The sequence below is a fragment of the Rhipicephalus sanguineus genome, chromosome 2 (assembly GCF_013339695.2).
Source record: "Rhipicephalus sanguineus isolate Rsan-2018 chromosome 2, BIME_Rsan_1.4, whole genome shotgun sequence".
Classification (NCBI taxonomy): domain Eukaryota; kingdom Metazoa; phylum Arthropoda; class Arachnida; order Ixodida; family Ixodidae; genus Rhipicephalus; species Rhipicephalus sanguineus.
In genome coordinates, this window is record NC_051177.1 from 88744460 (window position 1) to 88766831 (window position 22372).

The 22372-nt window shown below is 47.3% G+C and overlaps 1 protein-coding gene across 1 annotated transcript in view; it reads right to left on the reverse strand.

The window, feature by feature from the left end:
• Positions 1-22372, reverse strand: part of LOC119383338 (peroxidase-like) — a 193382-nt gene that overhangs the window by 59133 nt on the left and 111877 nt on the right. The window contains 2 exon segments of the mRNA XM_049412480.1: positions 1620-1820; positions 8652-8855. Coding sequence (XP_049268437.1) covers positions 1620-1820; positions 8652-8855 — 405 coding nt within the window.

Below are 22372 nucleotides of genomic sequence, written 5' to 3' on the forward strand. Positions count from 1 at the left end.
GAGTCCACGTTCGCATCGTGTTGTGTACTGTGCGGGCGCGGAGTGCGGCCTGGGAACTTGAGTTACAGTGGCCGGATGTTGTAAACACAGCAGCCGGGCCGAAGCTACGTCAGTCGCCCCGTCGCTGCTGCCTCGTTCGCACGCAATGCTTTTGCTTAAATATACGAGTTCTTATTGTAGACGTGCCTTTGTCTTTCTTTACTTGTGAATACGCAATATCATCACGCAACCAACGCCCCGGACGTCTACAAATTGGTGACCCGGACGTGATAACTCGAGTTCCCAGGCCGCACTCCGCGCCCGCACAGTAAACACCACACGATGCGAACGTGGACTCCGAGCCCCGAGCACGCTCGCTCGGCGCTGCTGCTATAACTTTCTTTCTGCCTTCGTCTCCCCTATCATGTACCACACGCGCGGGGAACCAAGTTTATTTTGCAATGAGTTCGTGCTGTTCATTTTATACTGTCGATAGTACCATCAAATTTTTTACTATCGATAGCGCTATCGATAGTATTTTTCACCATCGATAGTTCGATAGTGACTCAGCTATCGATAGTATCGATAGTACCATCGATAGTTCTGCATCACTACAGGCCAGTCGTCTGAGATAAGGCTTGTTGAACGTTACGGTGATAGTTTATAAATTTGATAAAATGCTACTGAAAATAGAGATCTTGCAGGTTCAGCGTGGCACTTCTATATAGGAATCCTGCTACGACGCAGTTTTTGTTTTCTGTTAGTTTCCTTTAAGGTGATCATGGTTACTGTTCTTACAAGAATTTTCTCCTGTTGCTGGATCACCGTCCTCATCGCTCGTTGGCCCACAGGGCAGTTTAAGCACTTTTGTGCCTTTTGAGGATTACGAGCTTGTGTGAACCCCTTTGACTATCGTATAGTACAGCCGACACATACGCGTCAGCGCATTTATTCCTCACTCCCTTCTTTCCTTCCCCCTTTCTGTCTCAACTTTGCACTCCGCTTTCCCATTTACCCCAGCTAGGGTAGCCAACCGGACATGTTTCTGGTTAACCTCACTGCCTACTGCATTTTTTGTTTGTTTACTTCCTTATTTCCTCTATGGTAATCATGATAGTGATGCCGTATACCGCACAAGACTTCCGGGTACGACGTTGCGAGTGTGTTCCCCCTTTCTTTTTCTTTCTCTCTTTCTTTACTCTTCTTTGAATTTCCCCATCCCTTTCCCCTGTGCAGGGTAGGATTTACCGGCAGTGCTAAACTGGTTAACATCCCCGCCTTTCGCCCCACCACGGCGGTGTAGTGGTTATGGCGCTTGACCGCTGACCTGAAAGTCGCGGGATCGATTCCCGGCCGCGGCGGCTGCATTTTCGATGGAGGTGAAGATGTTTGAGGCCCGTGTACTTAGATTTAGGTGCATGTTAAAGGAACCCCAGGTGGTCGAAATTTCCGGAGCCCTCCACTACGGCGTCTCTCATAATCATATCGTGGTTTTGGGACGTTAAACCCCAGATATTATTATTATACCTGCCTTTCCTGTCTCTCTTGTTCCATCATTCATTCTCGTGCTCTACAGGCCGTTCATGATTTGGTTTGTTTCGATAAAGGGAAGTGCTAACTCTTCTGAGCGAAATACTCACTTCTGGGCGAGTATCCTGGAGGCGTCGAGGATGATCTCCGAGGGCACAGTCACGTGTTCGGGCGTGGGCGTGTCCGAGGAGAGCTCGTAGATCTCGTTCGGCACGCTCTCGCCGAACTTGGCCTTGGCTTCGAGCAGCGCCTGGTTCACGTCGTCGTACGTGATGCACTGCTGGCCCTCGGTCAGCGTCACCGCTTTCAGCCTGCACGAATGGTGCAAAATGGTGACGCCGCATGACGTGGCTAACTGCGCGTAACGGCTTTCTTTTATTTATATAAAGCGCGATAGGTGGGAAGCGTGGCCACAGATTGGAGCGGCTATATGAAATCATGACCATGGAAAAAGACGAAGGTAAACACATTAGGCAAAATAAATAAACAAACAAACAAACAAACAAACAAACAAACAAACAAACAAACAAACTAACTAACTAACTAACTAACTAACTAACTAACTAACTAACTAACTAACTAACTAACTAACAAATTGTGCCACTGTACGAGCTGCCGGCTCGTGTAAGTTCGGCGCGCTTTGACGCAAACGTTACAAGAAGTTATGCAATATATAAAAACCGGAAAATTCGGAAGAGCTGTCTTGTAATTTTGCGAAGGTATCAGCTTATTAGGCCAACGCTCATCCTAGCTGCCTATTCAGCGACGCCTTAACTTAATGCACTTCTTGACGCTACAAACGCTCTAAAATACGACACGACACTGCAACGTAGGATATGGTGAACAAAAAGTTCACAGGGCGTGTGAACTTTCTGAACAGGGCGTGTTAATTATATGAGCCTGGATAAAAATATAGCGCGTTTTTTTTAAATGAAGTAGATATGAGGCAGCGACTCCGTATTGGTCCTCATCTTCGTTTTCTTACTGTCAGTAGGAGCAGGTCACCTTTAAACAAAAAGATAATTTCACACGTATGAGAGATACATTTATTTTTTAGCTATACAGAATAGAACTACAGTGAGCAGGGAACAGCTACAACAGCATTCAGAGTGTAAGATGAACTTAACACTTTCGATCACCAAGCATTCAAATCCCGCAGATGTTGGGACTTAATTCAATGGGAGGAATCTACGTTTCTGGCGCTGGTTGGCTCGAATAGCACTGGCACAGTGACGTGAGCTATTGCTTAAATGTTGCTTAAATAAGCAGTCCTCGGCGTACAAGTTCGTCGATTTCACCTCAGCAATTATTGCATCCGGTTTATGATTGGAATTTTAATTGCTTTAGCTTATGTATCATTCGCCTTTTAAGAGGTTCGCACTGAGGTTCTATCTCTGCTCTATAAACATGGTTGTTTTTTTCGCAGAACATGAGCTTTGTCTGAACGAACATATTTCTTCCTCTATTAATTGCTCGGAGTTTCGAAAGCACCAAAAAAGTAAATACAATGTCTTGGAGAACCGAATATCGAGGCAATGAGCGCTCATTTTCGACAAAGTACTGCTCGGTGAATGGAGAAATGCTGCATGATCAAAGTCTTCTACAACTATAAAGCACCAGATATGGGAGTGCATTCTTTGTGAAACCGGGCGTGCGTATATAGGTATGAGCTAGATTCACCGTTACGATAATTCGCCTTACTCGCCGTCCCGATTTTTCGGGCTAGTACGGCGCACGTTGCTATCCTCGCCCTTCTCCTCCTCGTAGCACGAGGACGCGTGTCGTGACTTAGGCGCCAGTGTCGTCATACTTATGCGAAACGAGGAAAGATGTGGAGGAAGGTGTTGGTGTTATGCGCCTATCTCACAACGAAACGAAACTCGGCAACGCAAGAAAGAGGACTGAGGGGTCACAACCGTGCCTATATATTTGTAGCTGCTTCTTCGCAAATCGCGTGTTTCTATGCGGGGACTGACTGCATGCGCGCGTTATGGCAGCGCAAGTTACGTTCTAAATATGCACCCCGCGATCACGACCCGACCCTTTCGGGTTGCCCCCAAAAAAGTAGGAGTGCTCGCGACCACGTGCTGCTGCGTATTAGCTTGTCTAACCCTCCTCCTTTACCTTCGTTTATATTTCTATTTTATTTACATGTAGTATTTGTGTCCTCCCCTACATTTCTTGAGGTCACCGTATGGTTGATGACGGCCGTTGCAAGTTCTTTGACGTAACAGATTCCCGTTGCGGTAGTCGCAGTAACTGCGAAGCGTGGAATTTTTCTTCAATTTTCTCCGCACCAATTAATTCCACACGTAAATTGTCACGGTATAAATAGTCAACCCGCGTTATATTTTCCTTTTTCCTCCTTTTATTTCGTGGTTTTAACAAGCCTTTGGTTGGCTCGAGATATGCGTGCTGAGGCTTCCTGCAAGTGCAGCGAGTGCAGTTGGATGATCGTGTTAATTTTTCCTCTTATTTCGAGGGTGTTTAAGAGCGGCTGTCGAACGGTGGTAACCGCTATGCATTAGTTATGCAATAAAGCGCGGCGTTATTCGCGTAAACGAAAAACAAAAGACGCTCTTTTGGTTGGAGAGATCACAAGACGCAAACATGTTTTGCGCGAAAGCTTAACATTCGTGCAACTTTCAAAATAATAGGCTGCGAATTGGAGGGGGACTTAAGTGCGTATATAACTACCTGAAGCGACAAAGTGCCGTCTCTGACTATATACGAATTTTATTCGACCGCAGTCTCGGAGAGAGAGACAGAGCAAGGAGGTGCAATCAAGCAAAGCAAGGCGAAAGTACGGTTTGCTACCCTGCCCTATATATATATATATATATATATAACATTGATAAGGGCTCAGCCTGACAGCATTTGAAATATCGTCACATTGGCGATATACGGCTCACAAGACGGAGAATATATCGGGTCCTTGAGGGTGGTCAGTCAAGATCCCGTACGTACAGCCGGACGCATGGTCGCCTCGAGGCCGCAGGTAATAAAAGGGTTTCGTTTTCCTTCACCTGCGTCCCCGTTCGCTCACCTGCTCCCGACATTTGGTGTCAAGACCTTGGTGGGCTCGCAAAGGCATGATTAAACGAGCGCTATCACCGAGCAAATTAAGTGTTCGACGCGACTAAAGCGTTACCGGCGGTCGCCGCTATATATCATAAACGCCGTGTACCGGTATCGCAGGCCTACCTGTGCGTTTGGCGGGGCTAATTGATTATCTAGGCTATAGCCAAAGGTGAACCGACAGTGCTTCTATGCCCGCGCTATAATGCAAAGGCCATAAACCATTTCTGTGGCACTGTTTGCACGGCCACCCCGCGCGTTGTCACAAGTCGCGATCTTGCCGCGCATTCCGGTGAACAGCGCGTAGGTACGGCGTATTGAAGTTACCGTACGGACGCGAATTTAATCAGCCGATGGTCCTAATGTTCACAGCGTGCGCGCCTTTGCAATTACTGCATTCCTGAAAACGAATGGGTAATGCCGATGGTGTAAGAATATATTGTCTGCGAGAATACGAGTCTGAAGTTGAGAATAACGATGACGAACTGCAGATTGTGTGTCACATTGAGAGATTTATCGTGCCACTACGAAAATCATTACTCCAGCTGTCATACACCTTAGTTTTGGAATAACTGTCGGCTTCGGCACAATTCTAAAGAGAAAAACCAAAGGCCGCGGGGCAGTTTATTTCCACCATAGTTGGTAGGAAGGGATCGCATATATGCAGTGAAAGTGAGGTGAAATTGATGAAAAATGAGTGACTTGCATTTTGGGAATAGAATAAATAGTGTTAGCTGCGCTAACGCAGCGTTTGAATGATCAGAAGCATGGGTATAGTAAAGCCCTTATTTGAAAAGCTAACAACGGCTTCAATAGCCGAGTCCAGTCCGCCACGGTGGATAAGTGTTACGGTGCTCGGCTGCTAACCCGAAGGTCGCGGCTTCGATCCAGGCCGCGGCGGTCGAATTTCGGTGGAGGCGAAATGGTAGAGACCCGTGCACTTGTGCGGCGTCAGTGCACATTGAAGAACACCAGACGGTCTAAGTTTCCGGAGCCCGTCCTCAACGGCGTCCCTCATAATCATATCGCGGCTTTGGTATGTAAAACCCAAGATATTATTAATTAGCCAAGTCCAGCTTTAGTTGTGTGCCAGGAAGACGGAATGTGCATACTTAAAGAGGGAAGGGATGGGAAAAAGAGGTTTTACGATTATAAAACGCTACAGACGTCCTGCTTCAATTAGGCGACCATCAACTATGCTATCCTCCTAACGGTGGCTTGATTCAAGGAGTGCAGACAAGGCTTGACGAATTAATGTACTATATATGTATTTTCTGCGCCTTAGCAAACATGCGATTGATGTTTTTGTGTCCTCGGCTGTGTGTTTCGTCTTTGTAGAACTCTTAGTTCACATAGATAGATAGATAGATAGATAGATAGATAGATAGATAGATAGATAGATAGATAGATAGATAGATAGATAGATAGATAGATAGATAGATAGATAGATAGATAGATAGATAGATAGATAGATAGATAGATAGATAGATAGATAGATAGATAGATAGATAGATAGATAGATAGATAGATAGATAGATAGATAGATAGATAGATAGACAGACGTACATACAGACAGACAGACAGACAGACAGACAGACAGACAGACAGACAGACAGACAGATAGATAGATAGATAGATAGATAGATAGATAGATAGATAGATAGATAGATAGATAGATAGATAGATAGATAGATAGATAGATAGATAGATAGATAGATAGATAGATAGATAGATAGATATCAGAAAGGTGACTGAAAGATAACGAGCAGAGAAATAAAATAATGGGAATTACTTCTTAATATCCATGCCGCTCCTATGCTATACAGCGTTTGCGTGCACAGACCATGGGCCGCATTGAATTTAAAACATAAATATCTGGTTTTTAACCTTGGCAATCGCATATAGATGAATTTCAAGGCTAGTGAAGTCTCCGAAGCTCGTCGACCGCGAATAACTCTTTCAGAGCTTTTGCTTGGCACGGCGTATAGTTGTGTCTCCCATGACACAGTGCTGTTTTATAGAGGCACACGTGGTTTGAGCATTGATGTCTGCTGTACACATCCGCTGCCGGAGTCTGCCAACACGACCTCACGCTCCTGGGCTCGGACGCATTAAACAAATGACGCGTTCGCTGCGGCCACCGCTCGCCCCCTCTAAAGCTATAGCTTTTCAAAAGAAAGCCCGAGATTGTGCGTGCGGCTATTAAGCGCTATTGGTGACGCCCATGTTTGTGAAATTGGCTACATCCCTGCAGCTCCAAACAGCGTGCTTTGATCCCAAAGCTTGCCACGCCGCACATCGCCAGGCAATGGCCAAGCATGTCTGCCACTGGCTCGCGAAGTCGCTTGTTTTTGTTCTTTTTTTTTTCTCCGTTAACGGGCGCCATTTAGTCGGCGTCGAGGCAACCCTGTGGCACACATACAGCTCGAAGTGCCCACCTTTCGCACGAGTGCAATGTAGCTCCCATGCCAAAACAAATTGGCGCTCGTATAAAGGAATGCAATGCGATCGCCGCGCAGCGTAGTACGAATATTGCCTGGGAGTTCGTTTTCGCGCGAACTCAGGGAAAAGTAATTACTATGTCCTGCTGGGCGGGCGCCTTATTGATAGAGGCGGCGCATGCTCGCACGTGCTCGGGGCAGAAAATATATGTTGGCTGACTTCGTTTATTGGTTCTTTTCGGGTTTTTTTTTTCGTTTCTGTTTTATATATAGCAGGCAGCTTTTCGGAAGCTGAGCATTCATGTATAATCAACTGCCGGAACGGTGGTGCCGTGAGCGCAATTACAGCCGCAAGCCGGCCAAAAGAAATATAGCTATCCTTAAGTGAGCTGCATTTCCTTGACGCTGGCATTGCAGCTTTCGGAAGTATGCAGCCTCTGTATTGCAGTTGTGAACACTTGCATGAATGCCAGCTAGGTACTTATAAAGAGTGGGGAAGTTGGGGAGGGAGGGGGTGAGGGGGGAGCACTGAAATGGTTTATCTCGCTTCTCAGTGCGTGGGTTACTATGGTTACCGTAGCCCTTCTTCCTAAATATCTAGCATAATCTAATGCGCAGTATGGCACTTTCTTCCGCAGCGACTACCCCATAAACTGAGCTTACGTTGAGTTTGTATGTTTTTGTTGGCTGATAATTGCGCATCATATGAATCGGGAATTGGGGACCTGTGTTGCCATTTTTTTTACCTTTATGTGTTTAGGCAACTAGATAAAGCTGCTTCTTTCGGCAAAAATGACCTGTTTGCTATCGTATAGAGGTACCAGCTGCCATAATAATACACAATGCTGCCTAAATATCTCTGAGTGTAAGAGCCAAATGTGCTCTTTGTACATTTATCTTGTTACTCTCAGGAAAAAGGCTAGCGCTTCTCTCTTTAGTCTATCAGACCAACTAATTTTCAGACACTTCACGTGTAGCACAATGGCGACCTATCGCAATGATAGTGGCACGCTGAAAGTTTACGGACATGCTTGTCATCAAACAACCGTATGTAGTACAAGCGAAACAAGAACATTGTTCTTCGCTCAAATATTGCAGAGGAGCTATAGAAAAGCCTGCCACGTGTTATTTCTGTGTTGAGATGAAGCATACGTCATTAGGGTATGACAGTTTTTTCCTTTGTTCTATTGTGTTATGCTCAACCACAACGTTACTTCAGAACTGACGCATCCCTGTGACGTCACGCCTGCATATGTCTATAAAAATTCTTAAAATCTGGTTTAGCTTTAGCCCATGTATGCATAAGAAGCGCCATTTCCGGCTGTATTATTATTGTTTTCTAACATTTACGCCTTGCCAGTCTGGCACACAGTACTTGTATCAAACTATACTGGTGAACTAACGAAAGCTAACAGAATGCGACTGCGCCAGCACCTCATGAAACCGGCAAGCCCAAGGCGTTGATTAGAGAAGGATATCGTCTGGTTCAGTTTGCCTGTTGTTTCTGCACGAACCTCGGATGTAGATATCTATAGCGGCATCAAATGAAGAGCCCGCAGAGAACTACGTAAGAAGCCTAGAAAGGTATTAAATGTGAACGAAAACTTCGCCGGATTTACTCACTGAGGCACGAAATTGGAAAGGTACTGTAGGCCTGCGGCAGATGCTAGAGATGGCTTCTGTATGATGGCCGCATGTGGCTTGGTCGTCGTTACGATGAGCGCGCAGTCCGGGCCGTACTCGGGGCTGTACGGCGTCGGCCGCGAGTCCTCGAACACCAGCGTGCCGCCGATACACAGCAGCGTGGTCGCTGTCATTACCATGTACCTGCGTAGTAGAGAGGGAGGAAACCGTGAGATCATCGCAGTGAACGCCGTTTGAGCCCAGTAAAATGACAACGCGTGTCAAATTATAGGAGAGAGCCATGATATTGGCCACCTTTGTTGCAGGTAAGAAATCAACTAGACGAAAAACAACGAACAATGTGTAATCCCGGGCTTTTCTCGTCTTCACGAGAAGAGAATTTCATCAAATATTTTTATTATCGACTTTAAAAGAACACGTCACCGACCGGACAATGGTTAGCTGCTTTTAATAACAAAACTTATTGTGCATTCCGCCCTTGATGTGAAATCAGACAGGAGCATTGGACAGGGATCATCCAAATACATTTTAACGCAAAATAGGCGTTGCAGCTATACGTATAACTGCTTGTTAGGACAACAGTATAGAATTCATACACTGGCTATAAACAGTACGTACAGAAAACAGGTTAAGTTGACGAAAATATAAAACAGCGTTCTCGGTGTCTCTGTGAACAAGGTAAATACACTGTCTAATTTAATTTTTGTTGTGACTGTGTAATTTTATATGCAATTTATTTCTTCTGTAGGGATTCAAGAGTCTTGATACCGAAACGCATGAATACGCGAAGCTTTGCAACAATCAGCTTATTGTTTCGAAATATCCCTAATTTTCTATTCTCGTCACGGACTTTTAAAGAAAATCGCGAGTGCCGCACGGCTACGAGTGATTGATCGACGTCATTAAATTTTTTTTCTCAAACGGGTTGCGATTTGTCAAAAGCACGTGTTGTCGTTTGACGTATCCAGCCAGGCCTCCTTCTCCGTTATTCGGTCGAACGAGCGCCCGCTCGCGCCGCCAATGAAAAGCCATTTTCAGGGCAGACGGGTTGTCGAGCGTCTAGACTTCGTGCCTCATTGCTCTTTTCAATTTGAAATCACTGAAGCTTGACGGGGCCGCCGTCGCGCTGAGTGGTTTGCGTTTCTCGAACGTAAAACGAAGCAAAACAAAACAGAGAAAAGATATATGCATATATTTATTCGTATTATGTAGAGAGCACTGGTTGCGCGTCTTATATAACGCGCCTTGAACGGCCGCAAATGTTTTTTAATAGAAGCTTCGTTTACATTGGAATGTAACGATTAACTTTAGAGGGAGTAAGAACCATATAAATTGACTGGAAGCAGCTGTCAGAGCAACTGCTTGCCTGAATCATATTGCGTAAACTTAGGAGGCCTGGCTCCCTGTTCCATGCCTGCCCCCAAAAGTCCCGTAACTACGGGTTTACCTCTTTATATTAACTACGGAATTTAACTATTAACTGCAAGATTTAACCACGGAATTTACTGCAACATATTCTTTTATAGTAACGTACGCTATACATCTCAACATTTGCGGAATAATAAGAAATAAATAAATTGCAGCCGACACGATGTATAATGCAGCAATGCCTAGCTTTCTCCCACGAAAGCTATGAAGCCTTCGGAGCCTGCATTCGCAAAAAGAAAAAAAAAATCTTATGCAAGAATTTTAGACAATATTTCATACAAAATTTCACGACAAAATTTCAGGCAAACCTGACGCTAGACGTGATATTGACGCTAGACAATGGCAACGACTTCTTTCGAAACGGAAAGCTTTGTGAAATCGGCCCCAGAATTCGCAAGGGAGAGCGCAGAACGTGACGGTGCTGTAAAAACTAGTGTATCCCGTTTCGTTATGCTGTAATCCGTACAAGCCAGAGGGTGCCTCACACCCATCGCTTGTCTACAAAACAATGTCAGTTGAAACGAAGTTGTGATGCCAATGCCTGACAAGAGCCTTAAATTAAGACAAAATTGAAGCATATTCAATTCACAAAGCTTCTCTTTCGTAAGTGCTGTTTCCCATTGGCCAACACGTTTTGCTAGTGATATGTCCAGCACCGTGATTGGCTGAAATATTATATGATCAACATTTTTAGCCTAAGACTTCTTTTTTCTTTCTTTTGTGAATACGGGCCCTGATTCGCATCGAGTAAAGAAGTAGTAAAAGTAGTATCTCACTCGTGCCTCCGACTCAGAAAATTAATGCTGCCCTAAGTCATCACTTCTCTATTTCGTCTGTCAATTATTCTTCATGTTTTTACAAGAAAAAAAGAGAGATGAAGGCAGGGGGTTGACACGGACGCGCGGACCAGCCGCGATCAAACATTGACGCAGAGAGACGTCACGGCGTCGCGTTGTCAGGCGGCGAAGCGCGATGAGTCGTGTCGTCGGACGTGCGCTTCAGCGGCAGTCAATCCAGCATCCCGCACAACCAGTTGCACGTATACGAACGGAGCGAATGAACTATCAAACAAACAAACAAGCGAACTGAACAAACGGTATCGAAGATAGTCAGGTGCCTCTCATCTGACGTACCGTTCTCGCCGGCCGTCAGCTAATACATGCAGCGCACAAGCCGCAAAGAAGTGATGCGCGTCCCCCTGCTCCGAACGTTACGGACTTGTCCGTGCTGTACACTGCGTGCCTTCCTTGCTCCAATCGTACAGCGAGCGCACGCGCTTGCGTTCACGTGCGTTGGCCATCGGCGAAGGTGCACCGCATCCTTCGTACAGTGGCTGACACGACGAGTAAAACGTATTTATCGACCACACGCTGGGTGACCTCGGCGAGTTGACCCCGGCTGACGCGGCGCGCGAGCGCATTACACGCTCGTTACGGTCCGCCAGCCGCCGATCTCGCTTACCGCTGACGTCTCGGTGTTTCTCCGCCGGACGTGTGCTGGCAAGGTCCCGCCGAGTGCGAGCACAGCCTTTTCTGTTTTCGCTTCATTTCACTTTTTATTCAGTCAGCGTTTGTGTTCTCTTATGGAGCCTAATAAATGCGCGTCCGTTTGCGGAGGCATGTCGTTCAGCCATATAATGCCACGCTGCTCGCGTGCGTGGTCATCCTTTGCATCTTTGGGTTGACAGGTGCCGCAATTCAAGGCTCAGATTTCGTAATCTCACCGCCCCTTCTCTCTGATTTTTTTTCAATTTTCTTATAAATTGAGGTGGTAGGAAACTTATCACATTTTTCAAAAAGAAAGAGTTCGTGCGTTTGTGCAACCTGGGACGCTGAGGAACAATATTGCAGCGGCTTAACGAAGAAAGCTTCCCGATGACAAAGAACTCGTCGAAAGCAAAAAACAAAGGCACCGTAGTGAATTTATGTACTCGATTTCCATTCGTTCAATGTTGATGGTTGGTTTGTCTTCGAGAAATTTTAACATTTTCGGACGTTACCTTCTGTGTTCGGTATAATCAAATATATATGTATTTACTATTGTGCGATGTTAATTCTCAGGCGTGATTTATTTCAAATTGCACGCTCATCGCCTAAAACGCGGGTGATTTGATCTGACATCTACTGACACCTGGCATCGGATAACTTTCTCTTTAAGTTCGTTCCTACACGGAAGCGTTAGAAAACATTAGCACATATCCGCATTAGGTCTTCTTTTATCGCCATTTTTTTATTACTGATTGCTCAACACTCTCGTATGTTGTCGTGCAAATGTGGTTCACACGAAGGTATTTTTACTGTCTGGTACAACAGGGATCTCATCTCTATGGCTCCATGAAAAACCGTCTCTCCGTACCGTCACAGAGGCTTCTCCCATCACAGCCAAGCACTGCAGTGAAATTCGTTAATGCTGCCCAGCGACCAGCGTTCACACATTGGGGATCTTCTGCACGGAAGCGGCCTACATTCACCGTTTAATGCGTGGGTAATTATAGTCATGCATGTGCGAGTGCAATCATGAGCTTTTGCACGACCTGTCAAAGGAAAGCGACTCCGAGTCACGATGGCATTGATAGCATCTTTGTCGTCTTTGCAGGACAGTACAAGCATCACTTTCAAAGCCCCTTTCCAACCTTAGGTTGAACACAATTTAGTACTGCAGCGAACCAGCATTTGGACCAATCCGCGGTCGGGTCACTGACTCCCTGTGTTATGTTGTGTGCAGCTGCCAGCTCATTTTAAAGCCAGCGGCTATCACACAACTCCTATATTGCGAAGCAAGACCACGGTGAAGAGGAGCCTGTGCGTCTTCGCTTCCGCGTAATTACACGTTACACGGTGAACTTCACGGATCTTAAAGCAGTGCGCGACACTTCGGAACAACAATTGGTGCAATGAAAGGGAGGGGGTAAAGGGTACAGAGTTTTTTAAAGATTAAAAAAAAAAAGCAAGATTTCTAGTGAAGATACGCCGGCTTGGTTTCTCCGACAGAAAACAAAGGCCTGCGGAGTGTCATTTGAAATTCAGCCAACCAACTCACCAGCCGCGCGCACCATTTCACATTCACTCTCGACGCATTAAAGGAGTTGCCCCAAGATAGCGCTGTCGGCAAGGGAAACAATGCTCGAGGTTACAATTATGCGCGCGAACGTGCACACACAAGCGCGTAGACTTCCCACGCGACAACGCGCGTGCGCATATCAGATCCAGCGGGGACAGAGACAACAGCCGTTTAAACAAGGCAACGCAAATTGCTCCGCGTGAGGGCGGCGAGCGCGACGGTTGTGTTTTAGCAATTCGGAACGAGCGACCAAGCGGGGGGACACGCGTTTACACTGAGCAATGTAAACTGCTTTCCCCCGCTGCATTAATTGCGACCCACTCTTTACACCGGTGCGATGCCAGAGCACGAGGGTCTATGACGGCGAGAGTGTAAGATAACGTGACCTAGGTTAGCTGGAAGAAGGAGGAGAGAGAAATTTGTGGAAAGGAGGAGGGGTAGCATCGAAAGACGCAGGTTTGCTAGGTGTGCTAAGACGCAGTGGTGTCAAGAGAGGAAAATGGAAAGAGAGCTTTCTTTTTTTTCTTTTTTATTTTATTCTTCGGAAGCGAAAGTGGTTGGTTGTGCCGAGGAAAGGAGACGACAAAACTAGTTTCTCAGTGCCGACGCACAAACGAGCGCGAAAGCGGTAGCTGTGTCGGCACAGCCGCGGTGGGAGCTGCTTCCGGTTTGACGGCAGCTCCGAATCCCCTGACCGGCTGCAGTTCTAGAAAACCAGCGCATTCCCATTGAATTTTCAGCCATTAAAAAAAAAAAAAACGTGCACGAGCTAGCGTGGCTCGTCGCGATCTGCACATCGCTTGTGGAGCTCCTCTCTTGGACGCTTGTATAGTCCGCGCTTGCGTGTTGCTGCCTTTTTGAGTACACGCGCCACCCTTCTGCTGGTCGCCCTATTGTATAGAAACCGGAGTGATCCCGAGTTAGGTCTTCTGAAAAGGAGCGACTCCTTGCCGTTTTGAAAGCACCGACGTCTTTTTTTCTTTTTTTTCGAGTACGATTGAAAAGCTGCGTGGGCATGACTGCGCTCTGACTTGATCGTCCTTTTTTTTTTCTCTTCTTAGGGTATATTTTAATCTGGTTTCAGAATCCGTGCTCTGTGCTTTTGCTTTCTAGTGCGTGCGCTGCTTGAAAGCATATCAGTGGTCCGAAAGTAAATCGCAGCTGAGCAACCGAAATCAGGGCGAGTGCTCTGTGCATTGATATTACGATTACACGCTTTACAGGGAAAGTAAAAAAGGTGAGGGCGATTGCAGTGCAAAACGAAGAACGTTACCCGTGCTTTTGCTCACACTCGCCTTTTGTGAACGAGCCGTGTAAGTGATATCAGCCACTGCGTATGCATTCTAGCCGCTACCTTCTGAGTCGGGAAGCTTCACTTATAACTTCTTTGAGTAAGAGGATTGCGTCATTAAGTATTACGCAAATTAGACGACTTCACACCAATAAGAAAACGCAGGGAGGTAGAGAATCAAGGTGTCTAGTGAACACGTGAATGAGGTGAACTTAAGGTCACACTGTCGTGGCTTAATTCAGGCATTGCCAAAGCATGCTTTCAGGAGGACGCAGAGGCCCCAGGCGTCTTGTAGTTTCAGAGCAGAACTTCCTACAGTAATTGCGGCTGAAGTTTCGCGCGCTTCGATATCCCAGTTCTTAATCCATAACAGCGACGCAACGAACAATACTATAATACGTTGAAAATGTAAGAAAATTAGCCTTTCAGCCAGGATGCTTGTAAGCCAGTCGGGCAAAGTGCTTCATAGACATATGGTATTTGTAAATGATCGTGCTCTGGTACACAGAGATTCGAGCGTTTCTCCTCTCCTCTTCTCACCCCCTCCCCTCCCCCCTCCCCCCCGTTTAACAGAAAACGCAAATAAGACCAAACAATGTGAGCGTGACTTGTTTGCAGCGAAGTGACGTAAGAAGTTGAGTGACTGAAGGGTGATTCTCCTCTCCCATTGGCTAGCCAGTCGGCGCAGCCTCAGCCAATAAGTGTCCGCCCCCTTTCCCCATTGCACTTTTAGCTGCCAAACACTTGAAATGTTGCTCTTGTAGAAAGTTCTCAACCACGTTGCGCAAGATATAGGCACCAGAAAGGCTTGGTCAGTCCTCAGCTAGAACAAAATCGACGAAGGAGCGAACTATAGTCCTTAGTACAGCGCATATATATAAAATACCTACACAAACAATGTAATAAATGACCACTTATGTTTAAACGCTTGCTCAGGAGTTGCAAAAGAAGATGTGACGAAGACCAAACTCAGACTTGAGAACGAGCGTGAAACCTCAATGTAGAAAGGAATAAAAGACGAAGGAAGACTTAACAGAAGAGCATGGTGGCGTGATCCGTGCGTGAAAAAAATAAAGCGTCTGGGCTGTAAAAATTGCCATTGAAGAATGCATTGTGTGGGGCGACGTTCGGGACAGAGCAAAGCGCCCTGTTACAGAGATGGCATCGACTGTTGCTCACGACTCCAGCTCTATTACAGCATAATGTAGCCACAAGCTTAGCTTTTGTTGTTTGTGCTTGAGTATTTCTAATCTAGATGTTCCATGCACGCTCTTCTTCTTTCTTCCTTTTTTTTTTTGCAGCAGTGTTCGCTTGAGAAGAAGAGTGCTTTATACGTATTCATTTCGTTTCACATATAATAGCCTGATATTACATGGGAAGGTTTTTTTTTTTTTCTTTGGCACGTTGTTTTTAATAAGTCAGGCGCGGAGATGTTATATAACAACGGCGTTTCAGCAGGAATTGAAACACCGCCGTCTCGATCTTCAGAAAGTCACTAAATCGCCTAAATTTACATGACACCTTAGAAGAGGTTCTGCGGTGCGGCTGTCGCATTCCGGTTACTTGTAGTGACTGCTGCTGCGTCCAGAATCGGATAGTCACGCAACAAACGAGGCTTGCGGCGGACGAGTAAGACCGCGACCGAAAGCATAGGTTGGTCTCGTTTCTATGACTTCGACTTCAAATCATGGCAGTAAGCACTTTCTTGTTTCTAATGTGAACGGGGAACTGTCAACTCTACCGGACCAATAGAACCAAGATTCATCTTGTTTCACGTGACCGGTCGAGGTCCTCGATTTCGGAGGGTACAGCCGCGTGCAAAGCAGTGACCTCGTCGCGGTGTACCGCTTTCCATTTCGCCAGCTCCCACGCAGGCTTAATGTCGTCAAGCACGGGATGTTTCTCACAGAAGCGTGCCCTTCTCGGCACCCAGGGCATCGCCGACCCACATCCAAGCGCAGCTTCGACGTTGTCGTGTCGGGCGCGCACCCACCCACCCACGCGTCCTGGCGTGATCGCGTGCGGGGCGTTTCCGCGGTCGTCGTCATCGTCGTGGTTACGTAGCCTCATCGGGACCGCGTATCCTCGCCCTGGCGTCGCGCTGTTCCGTCGCCGTCGCTCGTTATACGCGCTCGCGAACGAGCTCACGCGTCTGGAGTCGCGCTGTCGGAACGTTTGTTGTCGACGCCTGTGATCTGCGAGCCCGAGGGTGTTGGAGTGATATCGCTATTGAAGTTCCTTCCTCTAATATAATAATAATTGTTGGTGTTTTACGTCCCAAAATCACGATATGATTATGAGGGAAGTGGTAGTGGAGAGCTCCGGAGACATCGACCGCCTGTGCTTCTTTGACGTGCACTTAAATATAAGCGCACGGGACTCTAGCAGTTTGCCTTCATCGGAATGCGGCCGCCGCGGCCGGGGTTCGATCCCGCGACCTTCGGGTCAGCAGTCGAGAGTGAGGTTCCTATGTCTCAGTCCGTGAGGTGAGACAGAATAGCTAAAGTAAAGAGCTTAAAGTCAATGTAGTCACTTGACCGGGTTGACTCGTAGGTAACCAAATCGCCCTAGTCAACTGGCTATGATGATTCCGAGAAAGAAACATGAAGCTAACGAAGCGATAAAATACGGAGCGAAAACTCGCAGAGCCTATTGAACGCCCGAGTGCATTTATTCTAAAGAAATGGTTACACCGACGTGTTGAACAAACTTTTCCAAATAACTTAATACAGTGATTACTAGTTTCATAATCGCTTTGTGCGACTGCGTCAGAAGCCAATGTAGTTTTGTTGCTCGTGTATCAAATTTACGGTGTTCTCAAGTCGCCTTCAGTGAAGTCCCGTAGCGCGCGCAAAACCTTATTCTTCGAGCAATGACTTCAGGTGCACTGTTTAACAAGGACAACCTGCTCGCCACAAGCCTTGCAGAAAATGTTCGAGCAGCCTTGATGTTCACACGCGGTCTAGATGCATCTTGGTCCCTGTATGTCTACTTGGTCAGGCAGTCACACTCACTCCGTTCTCATATTTCCACAGAAGTTACTTTCATTTGCGCCTTTCCACGCAAGTGAGTTTGCTAATATACAGGTCAATAATACACGAAGACATCAGCCGGCCGCTGGGGCAGGACGGATGTAAACAAAAAATGACCAAGAGAATTTTTTCGAAGAAAAAAATATCACGAGACATTCTCGTCGCTTCAGCGAGGCAATTCAAGGTTCCTACCTTTCAGCTATGAGTGTGTATACAAATTGCACCATATCATCGCTAAAATAAAAGAAGGAAGTTCATGGCGACACGGTTGCAAGGGGCGTAAATCAATGAGATCGTCCAAACAGGGCCTGTATGTCAGTACGGGACATTAGTTATTCAAAGCACCAAGCCGACGAACTGAACCGTTATCTGAAAGGGCCGTCCACTGAATTGGCGTTCGAGTAACTTGCATTTTGGCGCACAACGTCTGGTGCCCTTGGCGATGCCAGCGGCATTTAATTTCACACATTTCCCTGAGAGCTCGCTAATCTTCGGCGGGTACAATGGAAACGATAACGTTACCTACATTAGAGCGAAAGCATATTTGACTTACCGACTGTGTAAGCTTGCGAAGCTTATATTTCAAATAGGATGGGCGCGGCATGGCAGGCGTGGCCACTACGTTCAGCGAATCCCATGTGTACTGATGGCGCACGCTTTGAAGAAGGTTGAGAGCTTTTGTAGGTAAGTGCCGTAATCAATTCCTCGGACCTCTTTCTCCACCATTTCCGGTCGCTATTGGGACGCGAAGCTAACATTTAACGCATGCACATATATCACATCCCAATTTGTACGATACGGCAACGAACGTGACGCAGTCAGGTTGCTTCCGGTTTTAGCGCACAGGCTGGTAGACTGAAATTGAAACGTTAACATCGGCATCTCAACGGTCCTGGAAATTTTCTGAACGCCTCCATTCTCGCCGATGAGTGAAATGAGAGGGACTGGCGACGGTTTCCGCTACCCGCACGTGATCGATAGCAGCCGCCCAGGCTCAAAAGAAGGAAGTCAAGTTTCGGTTTCTTCATGTTGCAGGACAAGCAGTGAGCGTCCACAGGAAAACAAGTTGGGCGGGCGGGTCATCAAGTTCATGATCGCGAAATGACATTCATTTTCCGGTCTGTCTCACTCCCATCCCGCGCTATCGCCGACGTGCCCTCTTCTCAATGTTTACGTCAACACAGTTTACAGCAGCACTGCAAGCCTTGTTGATGCGCTCGCTTCCTGGCTGGTTCGGGCCGCGCTATCGGTGTCCACGGAACGACCGGGACGCCCGGCGAAGGGTCGAAACTAGCGCAGCAACATCGCGTTAATCGTGACCCGCTTCTACACTGGCGGGCCGCGGCAAAGATGCGTATGATTTTGTTCTTATTTCGCGCTCCTCCATCGCTGCTTCGTACGAGTTGGCTCTCCGGTGGATGGGCCGCCCGTGCACATACGATGCAGCGGAGAGCGTTCCACGCGTATGCAGAGAAGCCGCCGCTGCACGCGGCGGCAACGTTGGAACCATTCTCCATCGCCGCAGACAGGGCAAACAGGCTCTCTCTCTCGTGGTTACCATACGACCAGCAGAGAGGGGAAGGGAAAAAGTGAGGGAACTGAACGGAGGATGGTGCTGGAAGGATTGTGCATAAGGAGGAGGAGGAGGAGAAAGGTTTATCCTGAAGCGAAGGGTATAGATGGCAGACACTTGCTACAACGGTGAACGGTCGAGGGAGCGGGCGGTTGGACGCGCAAAAGAGACACCCGCCGCAAGATCGCACGAAATTGGAACAGGAAACGACACCTTTCCTCCGCGCCAACGTTCTTTTTTTTTTTCTTCTTGCCCTGTTTCTTCCTCTTTTTCGCTTCTCTTCGATCGACCATTTTCTTCGCTTCGTATTTACTTCCTGTCTCTGCAACCCTGCGCCATAACTTCGCTCTAGCCGAGGTTGCACATTAACTGCCGCTGTTGCTGCTTCGAAGTATAGGACGCAATGGTTGCAGCCCAAGATGCCTTGTGGAGGAGAACGTAATGAGCATTTCTGCTCGCCACGTTTTTCACTATCTCTATGCGCGCCTTGCGGCACGTCGCGAGGCATCGCTCAGTTAGGTTCGCTGGTGAGCTAAAAATATGCGCCGCGTAATAGACGACGGGGTCCTTGCAGGAGGTATAATGCGCTGGCGGTACCGTTGTTACGCGTATGTCCGCTCTCCGGTCACGAGATGATGAGCCGGCGGCGGCGCTGACGATGCACACGCATGTCGCTGTCATGGTTCCGCATCGCCGCTGCCACCCGGCTACATTGCACGACCTGCGTATACAGTGTTTTTCTTTTTTTTGTTCGTTCATGGTCCCATTCGCGGTGATATACGGCGTCATTCGAATGCGCACGAGCAACAGAAGAATGTTCTTGTATACTTAGAGGAAAACACGCGCTAGACGATACAGTGGTAACTGAAGGTAGATGTGATTACACGGTGCCATCCATATCCCATCTATTTCCGTCCGTCATCTCTTTTACTGGCGTTTACTTTTGCTCTCCTTATTACGGACCCGCTGCATCGCACTCAGCGGCTGCGACGCAGTATGGCTCTTTGATCGTGGGAAACGACGGAGAAAGGTGAGGTAAAGTTTAAAAGGATAACGCGCGAGACTTTGCAGCTTGGTAGATGCCATCGTGCACAGTCGGCATAACCATTCCTATACCGACATCTCTGCAAATTTTCGACCGTTGTCGTATGTTGTTTGGCTGTTCTGCAATTTCAATTGGTGAAGGTTTATTCACTGAATTATTTATTGGATCGTCAAGTAGAAGATATCAGAGGCAATATTATTTGGTAGTGAAACTTCAAGCAATTGCAGTAATATGCCACGAGTTTAAGTGAACGTGTTACAACGTTAAGCAGGACCATCAAAGTTATATCTTGTTTCCTTTTTCTCTGTTACTCTTCTCTTATCGTTTTCCTCATAACAAGCGCACCGGCTTAATCGGCAACGCATCTCTATGTCTCTGGAAGCTCTCATTCCAGGAGAGATAAAGGATATCAGAATCAATAAGCGAAAAAATGTCCTTGCAGTTGATGTTCACAACCGAAGCGCACTCGACGCTCTGATGAAAATAAAAACCCTCGGCGATGTTAACGTCCACTACGTCGTTCCACAGAGCAACGACACCACCGCTGGGGTTGTCTACGACATTGACGCAGCAATTATCGACAGCGACTTGCCGATTTTGATCCAGCCAGCGACAGATGGCGTTACCATACTACACACTCGACGCCTTGGCAGTTCGAATTGTGTGAGACTCGTCTTCAAAGGTGACTCCCTACCATCCCATGTTAAGGTAGGCCTCTTTCGGCATGCGGTACGGCCCTTCATACCCAAGCCCCTGCAATGCAGAAGATGTCAGAAGATCGGACACGTCAGCGCAGTATGTCGACATTCAGCAGTATGCCCACGGTGTTCCGAGTCACACGACTCTGACACTTGCCGTGCAACTGAGCTCAAGTGCCCCAATTGCCAGGGTCCTCACGCTGCATCCTCGAAAGAGTGCCCGCAGCTAAAGAAGGAGCAGCAGATATTGAGGAAGATGGTCCGTGACGGATCATCACACAGAGATGCTGCCACCGCCATAAGGCGTCGACGTCCACGTAAACGAAGGTCATCGTCTGGCATAAGGGAGAGGTCACGTCCTGCAACGACTCCTTCCACCCCTCCGCGTCCTCCTCCTCCAGCCAACCCAAATATAGACAAGACCATCCGTACGAAAAGCGGTTATGCCGCCGCGGCTTCGTCAGGTGAGGTATGGCCAGCACTACCGCAGACATGTCAAGCATCGGAGCCACAGCAGGGCATTTGCCCACTGAACTCTAATGTCGCAGCTGGTGACGAGATGCGAGAGAGAGACTCACAAGTGATCACCATGCTAAGGTCTCTCACGAATGTCATGCGCCTACTACTGACGAACATGGATACTCCGGCTGCTCGCAGCGCTCTACAGGTACTGGATGCTCTGACCCCAGTGCTTGAGACCATCGTTTGAAGTCATGGCCCACTCATCGATGTGTTTCCGCAGTGAAGTCAAGAAAGCGTCTCTTTTCAATGGAATGCCCGTGGCCTCAAACCCAGAATATCTGACTTTAGGCCCTTCGTCTTCGAGAATCAGTTCCCGATTCTCGTAATTTGTGAACCGAACTTTCAGACCGTTCTCCGCATATCTGGTTATGAGGCATTCTTGTCATCGACCAGCGGTGAACGAAGCAAGGTTGTTGTGTATATTAGATGTGAACTTACATACGTGGAGCACCCAGTGCCACCGGACAATAGCAACCAGTACGTTTGCCTAACAGTGAAAACGAAGGAGATTACATTCACTCTTGTTGCAGTATATATTTCTCCTTCAAGCCACTTTGATTTCAAACGCCTGCACAACGTGTTAACATCAACGCCTGGTCCCTGGATTCTCACTGGAGATTTTAATGCCCATCATCCACTATGGGGCAGCGTGAAGATGGATTCTAGGGGAAGAAGATTGGCATTATTTGCGACACAGCACAATCTATGCTGCCTCAACGATGGTAGTCCGACATATCTGCGGGGAACTACATACAGCAGCTGCTTGGACTTGACCATGGTCTCTTGGCATTTGGAAAGACACGTAAAATGGTTCGCGGATATCGAATCTCATGGAAGTGACCATCTTCCTACTTATCTGAAGATAAAGGGACTATCCAAGGGCACCTCTACCGCTCTCCGACGAACTACTGACTGGTCGGCGTTCCGGCTGCACATGGAGGAAACCTGTGAAGGTACGCTTCCAACAGGTTTTGACAATGAAATTCGCAATGCCATAAAAGAGGCTACGCGCACCTTTCAGCCTTTTCCGAATTATAATGAATTTGAAGCC